Source organism: Macaca thibetana, chromosome 4 (assembly GCF_024542745.1).
Source record: "Macaca thibetana thibetana isolate TM-01 chromosome 4, ASM2454274v1, whole genome shotgun sequence".
Lineage (NCBI taxonomy): Eukaryota > Metazoa > Chordata > Mammalia > Primates > Cercopithecidae > Macaca > Macaca thibetana.
The window spans coordinates 33,895,664-33,915,221 of NC_065581.1; the positions used below are offsets into that span (position 1 = coordinate 33,895,664).

The 19,558-nt window shown below is 42.5% G+C and overlaps 1 protein-coding gene and 1 pseudogene across 1 annotated transcript in view; both read right to left on the reverse strand.

Moving 5' to 3' along the window:
* LOC126952777 (HLA class II histocompatibility antigen, DP alpha 1 chain) overlaps nucleotides 1–5,551 on the reverse strand; it is a 28,805-nt gene extending 23,254 nt beyond the window's left edge. Inside the window, exon 1 of the mRNA XM_050787791.1 lies at nucleotides 5,533–5,551. Coding sequence (XP_050643748.1) covers nucleotides 5,533–5,536 — 4 coding nt within the window. The 5' untranslated portion in view covers nucleotides 5,537–5,551. The remainder of the gene's footprint in view (nucleotides 1–5,532) is intronic.
* Nucleotides 5,552–14,739: 9,188 nt separating this feature from the next.
* Nucleotides 14,740–18,650, reverse strand: LOC126953360 (collagen alpha-2(XI) chain-like; annotated as a pseudogene).
* Nucleotides 18,651–19,558: the final 908 nt, after the last annotated feature.

The following is a 19,558-nucleotide window of genomic DNA, read 5'->3' on the forward strand; positions in this document are numbered from 1 at the left end:
AGATATAAGTAAATATAGCTGGAGTCTGGAGAGAGGATCGACTAAGTGAGGGAGTCAGGCAAGAGAAGCCACCCATAAGGATAACAAATTATGTCTCATAATCCTCTTAACCTAGGGAATAGGACACAATCATTTTATCTTTTTAAAACATCCTTATCCCTGCTCAGCCTCGTTTCCTCAAAAACTATAAAGGAAAATGCTACTGACTTGTTTCTGTGTAGTAATTTCAGCTGTCACATAATGGGGTAATGAGGCCAGTATATAGTAAATAAATGAGGACCCTTTATCTGTCTTATTTTCACTTTGGCTTCACAAGAAACTTGTGAGAAACCTTTGCAGTGGAAAATTAATATGATTTTAATCCAGGGAGTCATCGATGGAAGGAGGTCATGAGAATTGCAGAAAGTCTTCAAATTGAGATGACTATGAGATCCTCGGACCCAGAGCACATAAATCTTACCCTCAGAGCCACGGAGCAGTCAACATTCCAAACCATATCCCATCAGAGTCATTCTGTTCCATGCTTGTCACCTATACCCACGTTACAGGTTAGGGAGTACCCAGAGTGGAGTGAACAATCTCTGGACTAACACCTGGCAGGATCAGAAACTGAGGGATCTGCACCCACATTGCAGGAACAGGATATGTGCTCTTAGGGAACTGACGGTATAAGGAGATAAGGAAAGGCCCTGCAGTCACAGAAAGAAGACATCAGACATGTCTCACTGTGACATATGCAGGTGTTTATGAAACTCTGGGATTTCTAAGGAAGAATACAGTGCAGAGAAAGGTCCCAGAGGAGACAAGAGCTGAGAGACCATCCAAATTGGGGACCACCTTGTCACTAGACTTCAAATTTTCAATATTTATAGTGTTTTCTAAGAGTCAGGCCCTTTGCTGAGTGCTGTGTGCAGCAGGATCAAAGGCAGCCAGGAGGTAGAGGAGTCTTGAGGTATATCAGTCACGGGGGCTGAAGAGCAGAGATTCAAAGGAAAGCTGGGACTGGAGCTTTAAAGGAGAGATGAAGCTGGTGACTCCCCTGTGTCAGCCTCTGACTCAGAAAGATTGACGCCTGCAGTAGAGCAAACCCAACAGGCTTAGCATTCCCAGCTGAGTGTTGTATCCCCCACCGCTTTCCACCTGGTCCCTTCATTTTCTACCCCTCACAGTCCCCTAAGGAGAAGGTGGTCCACCCAACAGATGATGCACCCCCAGATGGTGATCAAGGGGGACCCTAAGGAGAAGTCATTTCATCCTCCCTTTGTGCCCATTTGTAAAGTAGCAGTGAGGCTGAGCCAGGGGATGGTGAAAGTGGAAGGAGGTGGGAGTTGGGCATGGGCTGTGAAGATGCTCTTTAAAGGGATTCTAATAACCATTTGCTACCAGGTCAGTGAACACTTACCACAGTTGACGCCTTTTGAGCACATCACATTGTAAACTGTCCCTGAAAGTCCTGTGCACTTGGCTTATGGGATGAAACATCCTTCTAGTTCTCCTGTCCCTCAGGTTCTTTGAAGTCTCATTGAGCACCTTCCCTTCAGCTCCTTTTACACAGTAAGAATAGGATCAGCTGTGCTAAAGTAACAAACACCCAGATATCCAGGTTTGGCTCATGCTACACGTCCAAAGTAAGTCGTCCGGGAAGCTCTGCTCATCATCTTACTCAGGAAGCCAGGCTGACAGGCTTTCTCCTGCACCTCTGCTCCCAGAACCTCCCCAGAAGAATGAAGGGAACCTAAGAAATCATTCACTGGCTCTTAATGATCCCTCCTAGAAAGAACACACTTCTCGCATCTCATTTTCCAATGTAAATCACATGGCTGCAACTAATTTCAAATGAGTGGGAATCCTTGAAAGTGGAAAATATTTAAGCAGTACATATTAAATAAATAATAAAATACTTCTACAAGAGATATTTATGGAAGACCTACTGTGTACCAGGAGCAATGCTAGGCATTATGGATATCAGTAGCCTTTGGCTCCTAAAAAGTTTACAAACTACCTGCTGGCCTAAGGAAAGGCACAGGGATACTGGCAACAGTCTATTTCTTCACCCAGGTGCTAGTTACATGAGTGCTTGTGGTGATAATCATTCAACGTACGTTCTATTGGTTTGTGTGTTTCTTCCAAATGTCCCCTAGCTCACAATAAAAGGGCTTAAATAGAGAAGTAAAGGAGAATTTGGGAATTTGAAGCAAAAGCAAGAAGCCAATGAATCAAGCACAAATACTGAGCTTTGATAAAGATTGGAATAAGAAACATAATAAATGAGATAATAAATAGGACTTTTGCAACTGAAGTGTAATTAATAAGCAAAAAGTCAGGCTGAGAAACTGCCCCAAGGAAAATATGATGGAGTAAACCATAGAAAATGTAAAGGAAAAGTGAAGAGAAATGAAGGATAGAAACAGACATCTGACATCTTGATAATTAGACATCTAGAAAGTCAGGGAAATAGTGGAGGGAGAGGAAATAACTGAAAACATAATGTTTAGTCTTTATAGAAAGATGAAATAATGCTGCATAGAATGTCATTCAAAATGACATTGAATGAATGAATGTCATTCATTCAAAATGCTGCATAGAATGTCAGACTATTTGTTAAACAATTTTGTTAGAGCAAAATGACTGAAAACAAACAAGATAATTATGTGAATTAAGAGGATGGAAGAGTAGAAAAACAGAAAAAAGAATATACACGTAAACAATAAGGACAAAAGCTGAATTCAATGAAATATAAAAATAGGGAAGACAAACAAAATCAAATTTTGAGGCAATGAAAACTTAATGAGACCTCTGGAGAGACTCCTAAGGAAAATACAGGAGATTCAGAATGAAAAGGGGAAATGACTATTTGTACACACATTTTAATATGCAAAAATCTTACAACCAACTCTATATGTATAAATTTGAAAATTTAGATAAAATGGATACATTTCTAGAAAGATATAAAGGTCAAAACGACAGGAAGAAATAGAAAACTAAAATAGAGTAGAGAATATCAAAGAAATTGTCATGGGAAGCAAAGAATCGCCTTCCAAAAGGCCCTGTCCTGATCATATTGCCATTAGGGGCATCTTCCCACATTTCCAGGAGCAGATTATGCCTCTTACATGTGTGATTCTAGAAAACAGAATGGAACAGCATTTTTGAGATCATTTTATGAGGTTGGTTCATTTGTATTTCCAGAGACAGTCACTGAATCTAACAGTACATTATAAAAACAATCAGTTTTGACCAATTTAGATTTATTCTAGGAATGCAATGATCCTTCAGTGTCAGAAAATATATAACGTGGTTAACACATTAGTGGACTCCACAAAATTCATATTAATTTAAACTGAATTCAGCTCAAGACATAGACAGAATTTAATCAATTTCATGACGTGTTAAAGATAGTGAACCAAAAGTCTATAGCTTATATATTTCAAAGAAATGAGGTGGATTCCCTGTGAGATTGTGCAAAAGATAGGATGTCCTTCGTTGCTGGAAATGTTTAACGTGGCATTGGGAGTTCTGAACATCCCTCTGCGGGCAGAAGAAAATTAAGGCTGTGTAAAATGGAGGAAGACAGATTGTGGGTGCAGATGAAATAATCTAATACTGGACAAGACTGCAGCCACTGTTGGTCCAAAGCCTGAGTTTAAATCCAAGCTTTGCACTTTGAAGTTGTGTGGCCTTCACCTCCCCCCGTGTCTGATTCCCCCTCTGTAACATGAAATAAATAAGAACCAACCTCCACATGTAAATAAGTGAACACATGAGAAGCACTTAGAATAGTGCCTGGAACACAGTAAGCAACCCAATGAATGTCATTTCTCATTACATTTGTTAGTGTTTTCATCCAGCCCAATGGCACTAAAACATCAGTGCTCAAAGAGCCCCTGGTGAAGTGTTTCTCTTTCCCATTCTTCACCCCTAACTTTTTATCTCGTCTATTCCACTGTGTCCCTAATGCACCTCTAGGATGACTCACAGGAGCCCCTGGACCCAGGGATGCTGTCAGATCGCTTGGTCTTTGAGACGATGGTGCCATTGAGGATCCCCGCCAGGCCCATCAGCAGGCCGAGGGCACAGACCAGCATCTCCATGGTCTCAGGCACCTGGATTAGTTCCCGGATTAGTTATCTGTCTTCTAAGGGAAGACAGAGTAATAAGGTACAGAGAGCAGAGGCTGGGCTTGGGTGTGGGAGGTGTTGGGTATTTGAAATTATGAGATGGTGAAATTTGGATAAAGTGACCATAAAACATAGGATTGAGGGAAGCAGGTGCTGAGGGGTGATGGGTCCAGGAAATAAAGGTGGTGCCAATGCCGTGATGGCAGAGGGAGGGCGCCCCATACCCCAGTGCCTGAGGAGAGGCTGGTGCAGGTGCCAGTGCTCCCCCTGGAGGTCACAGGTGTCCTCGGCCGTGGGAAGGAGGATCGGGTAGTGGAACCTGTGGAAACTGAGCTTCTTGCTAGGCAGGAAGATGGCCTCTGCAATACCCTCAATGACTGACTCCCTTGTGCAGCCACGTGATGTTCAGCGCCGGCAGGAAGAACTTATCAACATGGCAGATGAGGGTGTGGGGCTGGCCCAGCGCCACCGGCTCCTTAGGAAAGACAGTCACATCGGGGGGTTCCAAAAGGGGATAGAACCCAATGAGCCTACTGCCATTGACTGAGTCTCAAAGGTTCCACCACCCCAAGCCCTATATTCACCAGATTAGGGGCCACCTCTCCCAGGCCCATCCTCCTGCTCCCCCAGGGCTCCCGGGCAGGGTCACAGCTTCTCTCCTGACCTGGGCCCCTCAGCCCAGCCTTTCTCTTGAGTAAGAAAACACCTCCCCCTCTGCTGTCCTAAGAACCCAGCTGTGTGGCCCCAACGCTGCTCGCTCTCAGGGAAGGGGCTCATTCATGAGTGGGCAGCAAGGCCTCTAGCTCTCTATGTGGCAGAGAGGCCCTCCCATCCCTCCAGTTGGACTGTAGAGGAACAGGCAGCTATAGGCAATGCCAGTTGTGGCCCAGGCCTGTTTGGACCATTGAACCGGGTGTTCAAGTGCTTCCTTGCCGTGACGATGCCAGCAATACGCCTCTGAGCGCCACAGTCAAAGGTGTGAATAAACTCTGTAGATGCCAGACCATCTCCTTCTCATCCAGGTTCACATAGAACTGCTCCTCCTCATCAAACTCAAACATATACTCTCCAGAGGGTCTGTGTGTCTGCACAAACTCTGCATATGTTGACACATGGTCTGCTGCATGAAGGAGAAGAAGATGGAGAATGGATGAATATGAAAGAAGCTACACAGCATGCAGGAAGCAAACAGGTAACAGGAAGGTTATTGGGAACATGAAGGAATAACACAGAAAATGAGAAATGCAAAACGAAAGAAAAGAAAAGGAGTGAGAAGAAACAAAGACAGAAATGACCCATGGATGATATAGGTTGTTTCTCTTGTCCCCGAAGACTTAATATCCATCTATGATAATGATAATATTTAAGACAATAAGATAATATTTATTGGGCACTTACTATGTGCTAAACTTACTCATTGAGTCTTCACACCCCCATGTAGAAGAAATTATTTTCCATAGTAGGGAACTGACCCCAGAGGTATAGTAAGTTGTCCAAGTCACACAACTCCTGGTAGAAACAATGTTGAGTAGTCCTCCTGCCCCATTCCCACAGGATCTCAGAAACCCTACAAGACAATACATTAAAAATTGCTGATCTAGCCATAAAGCAAGGCAGGGAAGTGGAAGGATGGAATAAATATTTCAGAGTGGAAAAAAATCGTGAAGGACATGAAAATACCTCCAGAGTTCTAGTGGCATTTATTGACTTCAAGTTACATTCTTACTTTTAGAATAAAAATGGTTCCTTATATAATTTTATCCACAACACTTACATCTTACGCAGAGTAAATTTAAAAGTATTATCATTCACATAACATTCACAAAATTGTCTTGTGGAGTGTAGTTTCACCTGGAAATACAAGTTGTTGTATTTGAAACATCTATGGGATAGTATCTTAGCTTTACCTGATATGTAAGAAGCAGCAACTGGTTGATAACAAAAAGTGAATTATTATTACAGTGAAAAAGTAAAGATGAAAGAGTTTGGGGTTCAGCCTGGAAGAGGAAGTGAAGCAAAATGGCACTACATGGTTGATGGTCCCTAAGCGAGGATTTCCCCTCCCAGACCAACACGGGGAGAACCAGTCCTCTACTTGGATGCACAGAGTGACAGCAGGTTCAGTGTCGCACACGGATGGTGAGGGTCGCCCACTGAGTTTAGGGTCTAGAGAATTATTCACCTACAGAAATGAAGCCCAAAGGAAAAAAAAATACATGGTGTACAGACTGGGCTACACAGATGTAATTGGTTCAGCTTAGGCTACTTTATATTTATTATATTCACAAAATCTGAAAACTAAAAGTTGGCACATTTTGAAGCAAATTTCACACTTCAAATATTAATTTTCATTCAGTTAAATAAATGCTTATTGTGAACTTTCACTCTCCAGGTAATAAGGATGTAACTCTAAAGATAGGGACTTTGTCCTCAATCTACTTGAAATTCAAGAACAAAAGAGACAAAGAAAAGATGATTGCTACATGTGTGGTTTGATCACCACTGAGTATCACAAGGTATACCAAGAGCTACTTAGGAACAAAGTTAAAATATGGTTTAGGAAAGGTTCCTAGGAACAGTGTTCACCTGCAGATAGCAAAACAGAGAAAGGGGAAATGGCTTTCCAGCAGGAAAAGCAGGCTCAGGAGCAGAGAGGCATAAAGTTGCAAGGAGAACTGCAGTTCTTCAGTGTGACTGAAGCCAGGGGAGATGTGGACCGGGCTGCACTGTAACCTGCCTTGTGTGCTGATGACAGGTGTTTGTATTTTATCCCACAGGACACGGGGGAAACTGTGAAGGATCTTAAGCAGGAGAGTAACATGGTCAGATTTGTGTTTATATGGGGCACCGATAGGAAGGATGGGCTGGAGGAGGCTGGACTCAAGGAAAGACCAGTAGGACTTTTAAGCCCTCTGGTGGGAAGTAACGAGGGTGTAGGCAGGGGCAGGAACATGGGGTGAAGAGGACAGCAGATGGGTTTGATGGCAGTAATGACATGAGAGGCCATAGGAATCACTAAATCGTCTGCCAGAAGTAGGGATATGAAGAAGTCTAGAATAACCAGGCAACGTGGAGAATTGTGGCATCAATGACTGCAAAGGTGATAATGAAGTGATTGAGAGAAGATAAAATTTTCTGTTTGGGACATACTGAATTTTAACTTCTAGGGAAACAAATGCAGTTGATTTGAAGGCAGTGAAATAAATGGATGGGTGTCATGCTACACTAGGTTAGTGACATAAACTGGAAGGAGGCTCATGGTGGGTGAAGTTCTAATTTTGGGTCAGGTTACTCAAGAAAAGTATACAAATTCAGGAGAGCAGGGATCTGAGTGTGTGCTCCTGCATCCAGATAAACACAGACATGAAGACAGAGGCTGAGAAGGAGAGGACTAGAAAGTGGTAGGAAAACAGAGAGGAAGTGGATTCATAAAAGACAACAGACAAGAGAAAACTTCCAGGAAAGAGGTGAGGATGCATCTCAAATACACTAATGACACACATAAGACAGAAACGGAAGAGTGACCACTGGCTTGAGTTGTATAAAAGTCATTAGTTGCCACCATGAGAGCAGCATCAGAGATGAGGGAAAGAAAAAGGGAGAAGTGCATTGGGTTGAGGACTGAATGAAACGGGAGAAAATCGATAACAGGCTGGGCACCGTGGCCCATACCTGTAACCTCAGTGATTTCAGAGGCCGAGACAGGAGGATCACTTGAGGCCAGGAGTTTGAAACCAGCCTAGGAAACAGTGAGAGTCCATCTCAAAGAAAACAATTTTTGATTCCCTGCCTTCCATGAGCAACACAGCAAACATAAGCTCTGCAGATGTGCTCAGATTTGAGCCTGACTCACTGAAGAGAGTCTGGTGCTGCCAGGCCTCAGACACCAGATTATAATCAGCCTCTTCCCAGATCCTGCATAAGTGAGGCCCACTCTGTGGGGCAAACAGTGCCCAAGGGTAGTAAAAGCCCTACAGAGATCACAGACTGTTCACCTGACAAGAAATATCTTGAGGAACTCACTTCACACATCCCTCAAGAAAGGAACCACTGCAGGAGAATATGCAGAAAACCGAAGGAATTCATAGATCCTTTTAAAGAAGTGAGGGGCCACTGCGAATTCCACCAGACAGGTGAAAAACTGTGCATCCCCAAAGCATGAGAGGGGAAAAACCTGCCACCGAACACATATCCCCACTGGGGAACCCGAAAATCCAGATTACAGGAAAAGGATTTAACTTTACTTAGACCTGAAATAGATTTAGCATGAAATATAAAAGTAGGCCAGGCGTGGTGGCTCACGCCTGTAATCCCAGCACTTTGGGAGGCCAAGGCGGGCGGATCACGAGGTCAGGAGATCGAGACCATCCTGGCTAACACAGTGAAACCCTGTCTCTACCAAAAAGACAAAAAAATTAGCCAGGCGTGGTGGCAGATGCCTGTAGTCCCAGCTATTCGGGAGGCTGAGGCAGGAGAATGGCGTAAACCTGGGAGGCTGAGCTTGCAGTAAGCCGAGATCGCCCCACTGCACTCCAGCCTCAGTTACAGAGTGAGACTCTGTCTCAAAAAAAAAAAAAAAGTAGATGCAGCAGTGGAGTCTTGTAGGTACACCCAGTCTTTAGTTCACGCCCAGGGATGCCATCCCTGACTATATATCACAAGGGCCCTGGAGGAAGGCAGATGGCAAAATTTGGAAAGGGTCACAGTGTGAAAGAAGCGTCCAACTGAAATTTGTTATAATTTTGACTGGGCACAAATCCTCTGGAGCAGAATCTGGGGGTGAACAGGAACTGCTGGAGAAAGAGCAGAAGTTACTGCCAACATTGTGGGCAGAGAGGGAGGCACATGGCCTGAGAGCTGTGCTTGCTTTCTAAGCAGGAAACTTACGGCCTGGAGTGAGGTCTGAGTCCCTCCTGAAGGCTGCCTGGAGATAAACTCAATGCTGTTAGTGTGGCACAGCAGGAGCAAGACCTGCCTCACCAACTGCATGGGAGCTGGCTGAAGCCTATTGCTACCAGCTTTCCCCTACTTCTCTGGTGACAGAGGCAGCCATAATCCCCTCCGGAACATAATTCCATTGGCTGGAGAAAAACCTCCCACTCCATCCCTCACAGTGGCTACAGCAAGCCCCGCCCAAGAAGAGTCTGAGCTCAGACCTGCCTAACCCTGCCCACACCTGAGGGCATTTCTCTACCCACCTGGTAGCCAATCACAGAAGATGTAAACTCTTGGGAACTTTATGACACTGCCCATTGCCTAAGAAACCAAATGTTTATCTTGGCCAGCTTAGATCCCCCTTCTACTTATGTACTTATGTACTTATCTTACATCCCCCTTCTACTATTGTAGCTGGTGCTCTCTTGAAAGCACCATATCCCAGCTGGAGGCCAAACAACTCAGGACATTACAACAACTCATGACAGAATAACTGCTCCAAGAAAGAGGAAAACAGTTAATTCCACTCTCTGAAAAATCCTGACTAACCAGTGGTTCTCGGTCTGTCCACATGACAACTGCACTGCTAGCATAACCAGCATTTGAGAAAGCCACCACACTAAGTCTATCTACAACCAAGGACTCTCACAGAGTCTACTTCACTCCCCTACCACCTCCACACTAGACCCCAGCAATGGATCCAAACTAAGAAGAAATCTCTGAATTGCTAGATAGAGAATTCAGAAGGTTGATTTTAAGCTACTCAAAAAGATACCAGAGAAAGGTGAAAAACAACTTAAAGAAAATTTTTAAAAACACAGGATATGGATTAAAAATGCTCCAGGGACATAGATATCATAAAGAAGAAACAATCCAACTTCTGGAAATGACCACTTAGAGCAACACAAATGCACTGGAAAGTTTCAACAATAGGATCAAACAAGTTGAAGAAAGAACTTCGTAGCTCAAACAGCAAGACTTTCAAATTAGTCCTGTCCAAAACAAAGAAAAAAGAATTTTAATAAATAAAGCCTCCAAGAAATTTGGGATTATGTTAAATCGCCTAAGAATAATTGGCATTCTTGAGGAAGAACAAAAATCTAAAAGTTTGGAAAACGTATTTGAGGGAATAATCGAGGAAAACTTCCCTGGTCTCACTAGAGATCTACACAACCAAATACAGGAAGCTCAAAGACTACCTGGGAAATGTATCACAAAAAGATTATCTCCCAGGCACATAGTTATCAGGTTATCTAAAGCCAAGACAAAGGAAAGAATCTTAAGAGCTGTGAGGCAAAGACATCAGGTAACCTATAAAGGAAAACCTATCGGATTAACAGCAGCCTATAAACCAGAAAGGATTGGGGTCTTATCTTTAGCCTCCTCAAACAAAATAATTTTCTGGCAAGAATTTTGTATCCAGCAAAATTAAGCTTCATTATGGAGAGACACAGTCTTTTTCAGACAAATGCTGACAGACTACACCACTACCAAACCAGCACTATACGAAATGCTAAAAGGAGTTCTAAGACTTCAAACAAAACCCCAAAATACAGCAAAATAGAACCTCCTCAAAGCATAAATCTCACAGGGCCTATAAAACAATAATGGAAAGGGAAAAAAAATAAGGAATTCAGGCAACAATTAGTACAAGAAATAGAACAGTACCTCCCATCTCACTATTAACATTGAATGTAAATGGCCTAAACTCTCCACTTAAAAGATACAGAATGGCAGAAAGGACAAAAATTCACCAGTCAAGTATCCACAGTCTTCAAGAGTCATCTAATGCGTAAGGACTCACAAAAACTTAAGGTAAAGGAGTGGAAAAAGATATTCCATACAAACAGAAAACAAAAGCAAGCAGGAGTAGCTATTCTTATACCTGTCAAAACAGACTTTAAAGCAATAACAGTTTAAAAATTCAAAGAGGGACATTATATAATGTAAAAGGATAAGTCCAACAGGAAAATATCACACTCCTGAACATATATGCACCTAACATGGGAGCTTCCAAATTCATAAAACAATTATTACTAGATATGAGAAATGAGACAGACAAAAACACAATAATAGTGGAGAGTTCAGTACTCCACTGACAGCACTAGAAAATCATCAAGACAGAGTCAACAATGAAACAATGGACTTAAATTACACTAGAAGAAATAACAGATATTTACAGAACATTCTACTCAACAACTGCAGAATATACATTCTTCTCATCAGCACATGAAACATTCTCCAAGATAGACCACATAGTAGGCCTCAAAACAAGTCTCAATAAATTTAAGATAATCAAAATTATATCAAGTACCCTCTCAGACCACAGTGGAATAAAATTGAAAATTTACTCCAAAAGAAACCCTCAAAATTATACAAATACATGGAAATTAAATAATCTGCTCCTGAATGATCTTCAGGTCAACAATGAAATCAAGATGCAAAATTCTTTGAAGTGAAGGATAATAGTGACACAACTTGTGAAAACCACTCAGACACAGTAAAAGCAGTCCTTAGAGGAAAGTTCATAGCATCAAATGCCTGCGTCAAAAAGTCTAAAAGAGCACAAATACAAAATGTAAAGTCACACCTCAAGGAACTAGAAAAACAAGAACAAACCAAACCCAAACCCAGCAGAAGAAAAGAAATAAGAAAGAGAGGAGAAATAAATGAAATTGAAACAAAAGATAAATGAAACATGAAGCTGATTATTTGAAACGATAAACAAAATTGATAGACTATTAGTGAGATTAACCAAGAAGAGGATCCAAATAACCTCAATTAGAAATGAAATGGAAGAAAATACCACTAATATTACAGAAATGTAAAATATCATTCAAAGCTACTATGAACACCTTCACACACACAAACTAGAAAACCTAGAGGAGATAGATTCCCAGAAATATACAACCCTCCTAGAATAAATCAGGAAGAAATAGAAACTCTGAACAGACCAACAAAAACCAGAAGGATTGAAATGGTAAGTTTTAAAAATCTGCCAACAATAAAATAATCACAGGTTCACATGGATTCACAGCTGAATTCAATCAGACATTCAAAGAAGAGAATTGGTACCAATCCTACTGAAACTATTCCAAACCATAGAGAAAGAGAAAATCTTCTCTAAATTATTCTATGAACCCAGGATCACCCTAATACCAAAACCAGGAAAGGATATAACTAACAAGAAAACTACAGACCAATATCTCTGATGAAAATAGATGCAAAAATCCTCAACAAAATACAAGCTAACGAATCCAACAGTATATCAAAAAGATCATACATGATGATCAATTGGGTTTCATGCCAGGGATGCAATGATAGTTTAATATGCACAAGTCAATAAATGTGATATATCATGTAAACAGATTTGAAAACAAAAATCTCAATAGACACCAAAAAAGCATTTGACAAAATCCAGCATCACTTTATGATTAAAACCGTCAGCAAACTTGACATACAAAGATCATAACTTAAGGTAATGAAAACCATCTATGACAAACCCACAGCCAACTGTATACTGAATGGGGAAAAGTTGGAAGCATTCCCCTTGAGAACTGGAACAAGACAAGTACTGGAAATCCTAGCCAGAGCTGTCAGACAAATCAGTAAACAGGAAATCAAACTGTCGCTGCTCACTGAGGATATGATTGTATACCTAGAAAACCATAAAGACTTATCCAAAGAGCTCCTAGATCTGATATATGAATTCAGTAAAGTTTCAGGATAAAAAACCAATGTACACAAATCAGTAGCACTGCTACACACCAACAGTGACCAAGCTGAGAATTAAATCAAGAACTCAATCCCTTTTACAGTAGCTACAAAAAAAAAAAATAAAATACTTAGGAGTATACCTAACCAAGGAGGTAAAAGACCTCTACAAGGAAAACTAAAAACATGGCCGAAAGAAATTATAGATGACACAAACAAGTAGAACCACGTCCCATGCTCATGGATGAGTAGAATCAATATTGTGAAAATGACCGTACTGCCAAAAGCAATTACAAATTCAATGCAATTCCCATCAAAATGCCGTCATCATTCTTTACAGAACTAGAAAAAACAATCCTAAAATTCATATGGAACCACAAAAGAGCCCACATACCCAAAGCAAGATTAATCAAAAAGAATAAATCTGGAGGCATCACATTACCTGCAAGGCTATAGTCACCAAAACAGCATGGGAATGATATAAAAACAGGCACATAGACAAATTGAACAGAATAGAAGTCCCAGAAATAAAGCCAAATATTTACAGCCAACTGATCAAACAAAAACATAAAATGGGGGAAGGACATCATGTTCAACAGATGGTACTGGGGAAATTGGCAAGCCACATGTGGAAGAATTAAACTGGATCCTCATCTCTCACCTTATACAAAAATCAACCAAGAGAGATCAAAGACTTAAATCTAAGACCTGAAATCATAACAATTCTGGAAGATAACATGGGAAAAATTCTTGTAAACATTGGCGTAGGCAAAGAGTTCATGACCAAGAACCCAAAAGCAAATGCAAAAGAAACAAAATAAGCAGATGGGACCTAATTAAACTAAAAAGTTTATTCAAAGGAAAAGAAATAATCATCAGAGTAAACAGTCCACAGAGTGGGAGAAAATATTTGCAAGCTATACATACAAAAAAGGGCTAATATCCAGAATCTACAACGAACTCAAACAAATCAGCAAGAAATAAACAAATAATCCCATCAAAGAGTGGGCTAAGGAGAGGAACAGACAATTCTCAAAAGAAGATATACAAATGGTAGACAAACATATGAAAAAATGCTCAACATCACTAATTATCAGGGAAATGCAAATCAAAACCATTATGTGATTTCAAAACCACTTTACTCTTGCAATAATGGTCATAAGTTAAAAATCAAAAAAATAATAGACGTTGGAGTAGGTGTGATGAAAAGGGAACACTTCTACACTACTAGTGGGAAATTAAACTAGTACAACCACTATGGGAAACAGTACAGAGATGCCTTAAAGAACTAAAATAGATCTACCATTCGATCCAGCAATCCCACTACTGGAGGAAAAGAAGTCATTGTATGAAAAAGACATTTGCACACACATGTTTACAGCACCACAATTCACAATTGCAAAAATATGGAACCACCCCAAATGTCCATCAATCAATAGGTGAGTGAAGAAAATGTGATATATGTATATTATATATATGAGATATATATGATCTATATACCTTAGAATACTACTCAGCCCGGAGAAGGAATGAAATAATAGCATTTGAAGCAACCTAGGGGGAGTTAGAGACCATTATTTTAAGGGAAGTAACTCAAGAATGGAAAACCAAATATTGTATGTTCTCACTTATAAGTGGGAGCTAAGCTATGAAGACACAGAGGCATTAGAATGATATAATGGACTTTGAGGACTTAGGGGTATGAGTAGGAGCTGAGTAAAGGATAAAAGACTACACACTGGATACAGTGTACATTCCTCAGGTGATAGGTGCACCAAAACCTCAGAAATCATCACTAAAGAAATTATCCATATAACCAAACACCACCTGTTCCCCAAAAACTATTGAAATAATTTTTTTAAAAAAAACTTTTATGGGAAGGACGCTCCGGAGTTCTGAGGAGGAGGCCTGAGTATATGTGAAGAAGGCACAGATGAACACATAGGAGGGATCTCTGAGAAAATAATGGCTACTAGGTCACTGCTAGACTCACGGCGGGGACTTCAAAACCAGGGGGCCCCTCCAGGAGCATACCCTATGGAGTCAAAGGTTAAAACTCAGAGGCAACAGGGCCGGCACACCAAACCCCACTCGCTTCTCCTCTTTCCACCACCTCAGCCCTGTGACCAGCATAACTTACAGGTTCCAGCACTGCAGGCTCTCTCTTCTCTCCCTTCAGCTCCCAGGGTCCATGGGCAACCTGAGGGAGACATACATGTAACCCCAGTGGGGCCCATGAGCAGCCAGGACACCAGGCCTGCCCCCATCTCAACTCTAACCTTGATTCTTAGGTCCTCTGGAACCAAACCAGCCCTACCCCCAAGCCCCACAGGCCTCCCCTAAATACCTCTGTTCACAAAACTCTCAGGCCTGCCAAGGAGACCTCAGGGTTCCCAGTACCCCTGTTCCCAGTCCCACCTCAGCAAACACAACCTCTCCAAATCCCGGAGAGCAGCTTTCAGAAAGAGGACTTTGAGTCTTTAGGTCTTTCTCCAGAAAAGAAAAAGTATATGCCCTTATGCACAAAGTTTTATTTAGAATTTGAAGGAGTTAAAAAATGTAAAAACCCCACACAAGTTAAGTATCCATACTCCAAGTAAATTTGGAGAGCATTCCCCAGAGATATTCCAAACTGAGGCCTCATAACTGGCTTTTGCAAAAGACATAGTTATCGGGCTCAGTTATCCAAGCCCCAGAGCAGCCCCCTACAATACATCACACAGCTCCTCTCCCAGCAAGGATGCTTTGCCCTTCCTCTGGCCCTCATGTACACTCCAAGCCAACCAGTTTCCTCCCTTGCACACCTCCACTCAGATGCCTGTTCCCAATCCAGGCCCTAGCCAAGATAAGAGTATGGAGAAGGTGAAACATTCACCACCACCCCAACTCACCAAAACAAAGATCTTCAGAATGCCCCTCTCCACCTTCATCCTGACAGCAATGATCAGTTTCAAAATTCTCCCATATCCAACATCAACCCCAAAGACCCAGACAACAGCATAAAGGAAAGGCATCAGAAGGTTAAGGGTGCCAAGAGTGGGAGGTGTGGGATGCAGCAGCAGGGTAGAGAAGGCATCCATAACTGCAAGGAGGGCAGAAGATGGAGCAGAGTAGACAGGAAGCAGTCCCACTGACAAGGAATACTGGAAGATATGAGAGCAACTAAAGGACACAGAACAAAATGACAAATACTTGGATGCAAGAGTGATGCCAGGGCTAAGGAAAATTAAACATAGCCAAGATGGCCACAAAACAATCCGGACAAACAGGAAGTGGCTGTACAGACAGGAAGCAACCAAGAAAGGAGGATCCAGGAAGTGAACTTTCAACAATATGGCTACCGTGATCCAGAGTGAAAAGAAAGGCACAAAACAGGTAGAATGGGGCTCCTGCAAAGGGAATTATGCATGCGAGGCTTGGTGGGTAGATGAGCAGGAGGTACAGAGTAGATGGAATCAGATGAGTGAATAGATAGATGAGTGGAATTGAATAGGTGGGTGAATGAATGGTTGGATGGGAAGTGAGTGGGTGAGGAGATGGGTGCGTGAGTGTATTGAAGGAGAGAGTAGTTGAGTTCCAGGAAGGATAATGGATAGATGGGTGGCTGAACGGATGCATGCATGCATCCTTGTATGCATGGGTAGATGGGGCGTGTGAGTGGGTGGGTGAGTGAATAGATGGATGGATAAGTTGAAGAGGACAGATGAACAAAAGCATAGTCAAATAGATGGGTGTAAAGAAGGGGAGAGTCGTTAAGCAGGGGGAGGATGGGCAGGTGAGTGGATATAAGCCTTCATGCATGAGTAGATGGGTAAGCATGTGATGCATAGGTGGGTAAATGGTTGGGGGAGTGGTTGGTGGATGTGTGCGTACATGGGCTGGTGAATGAGTGGATGGATGGGGTGGATGAGGAGAGAGATGGGTTCAAGGGATGAATAGATGGGGAGATGAAGACTGAAGGACAGAATAAGCGGCTGTGGACAGTCCTGCCACATAAGTGGACATCTAGTTATTCTGCAGAGATCAGTAGTCCTGAAGATAGGAAATGCAAATAAAAATTCATGAGAAAAAAAAATGAAGGCTTAAGAAATAGGAACATTGCATACTGGGGCCAGAAAGGGAGTGGGCACAAGATAGGGGACCAGAAGTCACTCCTTTCTCTGATTTCAGTGGTTACCTCAAAGACTTCTTCATCCAGAATACAGGCACCAAGGATTATCACCCCACAGGTGTCCAACACTAAACCAGTGCTTCAGGGGAGAGGCCAGGTGACTCACATCTTGCAGTCAACAATGAGGGTGACAGACTGGCCCTTCACGGCCATAGCCACACGGTGCCACCTGGTCAAAGAGTGAGAGGTTCAAGTGACTGACTGAATCAGGGGCATCAACAGGGTTGGAGAGCGGTTGATGAAAGTTGAAACCAATGATGATGAGAACAGTAATCACAATAGCTACCATTTATTGAGTGCTTACCATTCACCAGACACTGGGCCATCACTTTCTCACTTGATTGTGCTGATTCTATTTACTGTCCATCCTAAGATGTAGAAACTGAGGCTCAAAAAATTTAAGTAACTTGCCCAAGGTACAGGCTAACACAACATGCAGAGAACGATGCACTCTGAGCCCAAACTCTGGGCTAGAATTGACTGAACTTTGGGCAGTGCATAGGTGTAGTGTGGCCAAAAGAAGGAACAGGGTTTCACAGTTTAGAGTATACAGGTTCTAGGGCACTTTCTCCCAAAAGTGTGGGCCGGGCAGACCAGAGGAGCAAATTGATTTACTTACCAACTACTAGGGTGAGGCCCCAGAAGACCAGCTGAGCAGGGGGTTGAAATCGTCCAGTCCAATCCTCATACAGGAAGCAGACAGGTTGGCCCAGCTCCAGGCTCAACTGTTGGACTCCCTGGGCACTGTAGAGAGTCAGGAGGGGGAGCTTGGAGACCAGGACGGGTCCAGAAAATAGTCAAGAGAAAAATCTTTGGGAAATCCTCCTGATGCCCGAGAGAAATACACACAGAGTGAGAGGCAAAGAGAGCCACAACCCCTTTCCTCCTGGAGTCTGATTCCAGACCCCACCCCATTACCTCCCTCACCATGTCACTACACCTAGGAAGAGGTAGAGGGTGGGTGTGCTGAGTTGGGCAGCTTATGACACTCAGTAGGGGGACAGATACCCCTTGCCCTCCAGACACCATCAGGGAAGGAAGGAATCTCAGACCCAGGAACAAATCCACAGGGGGTGCACCTAGGAGAGTCCATGTGGGTCAGGGGAAGGGACATGCCCTCAGGAGGGAATAAATGGGAGACTTTGTTTCAGAAGGGAGCAGAACTTGCACTTGTGGCCACAGTGGGCTGCTAAGAACTCCTCAGCAGGACAGTTCAGCTGTGGGAACTAGGAAGGGGTGAGACTGGGAAGAGAGGAGGCTGGAGAAGTGTGTGATGATGCTGAATGGTGTGCAGCAGGAGGGAAGGTGTGCAGATGAAAAGAGAACTTGAAGGGTCAGCAATTCCATCAGGCTTTGGGGTAGAGAGCACATGAACTGAGAAAGAAAGCTGAGATGGAGTTTGTAGGACAGCTGGAATTCAGAGCTCTCCTAAGTCCTCTTTCTTTCACATATTTCGTCACCGTCCTCGAGACACATACAGTTACGATCATCCCTGGGTTCAGTACTGTAAGCCCAGACCCATCTTTCCCACTCCCTTTATACTTGATCCTCCTATTTCTCTGCCCTGTTTAGGTCCCAGGCAGAAGCTACATGGTCATCTCTGTGCCTGCTCTGGTCCTCCAGGTGAACAGCACTTAGAAGTCAAGGAGTTCCCTAAAGTCAATGAATTTCACCCCCAAACCCCTGCTGACTTTGAGGGCATCTGTAAGCATCGCGTCTCCAACATAACCTGACAAGGGGAAGGGCCACATTTCTGAAGCCAGAGAAGAAGCTCAATTCTGGAATGATGGGGATGAAGGAGAAATAATTGCTCACGTTATGTAAAACTGCTCTCTGTAAGGATTTCAACACCAAGGTAAGATTTCTGAAATGACTTTTGTTGAACTTCTGACTCCACTCTACTTCCTCCTTCCTGGAAATCTTTACTTCCTTGGCTTATGTGCCAGCATATTCCACTAATCTTCTGCCTCTCTGCTTCTCCATTTTCTTTGAATAGTTCTCTTTTGACATTTTGTTCCATTAATTTAGATTTCTTAAGATATTTCATTAAAATATGATTGACTTTTATTACTGAGTTCTTTTGATATCTTCCTAAATTTTGTACCTAAGGTAAGTGCATCCCTAGTCCCAGCCCGGCTTTCCACACTGTCTCTTAATATCTAACATTCTCCATCCATTTCATTCATTTTATATAAGTCATTGTAAATCCTTATAGATAGAATTATAAATGTGTGTAAACAATGAAAAATTGGAAAGAGAGAGAATATATCCTATGTCCTACTGTATATTAACATATACTATAATGTCATAGTAAAAAGATAGTATTAAAAACCTACTATATGTCAAACACTGTTAGACGCTAAATATTCAAATAAAAGTAAGATATACATCTTGTCCTCCAGATGCTTACAATTCACAGAAGGGACCACAAGTGACAAGACAACACAGGCCCAGATGGATAAGTGCAGATATGGGGCATGCACAAGATGCTGCTGTCAAGGCATCAGGGAAGGCTTCCTGGGGAACAGATGGCTTCAGTGTAGACAGTCCGAAAACAGGGCAGAAGCCACTCTCACACAGCAGGAAGCAGGTTCAAAAGCGTGGGCCCAGTGTGGCACAT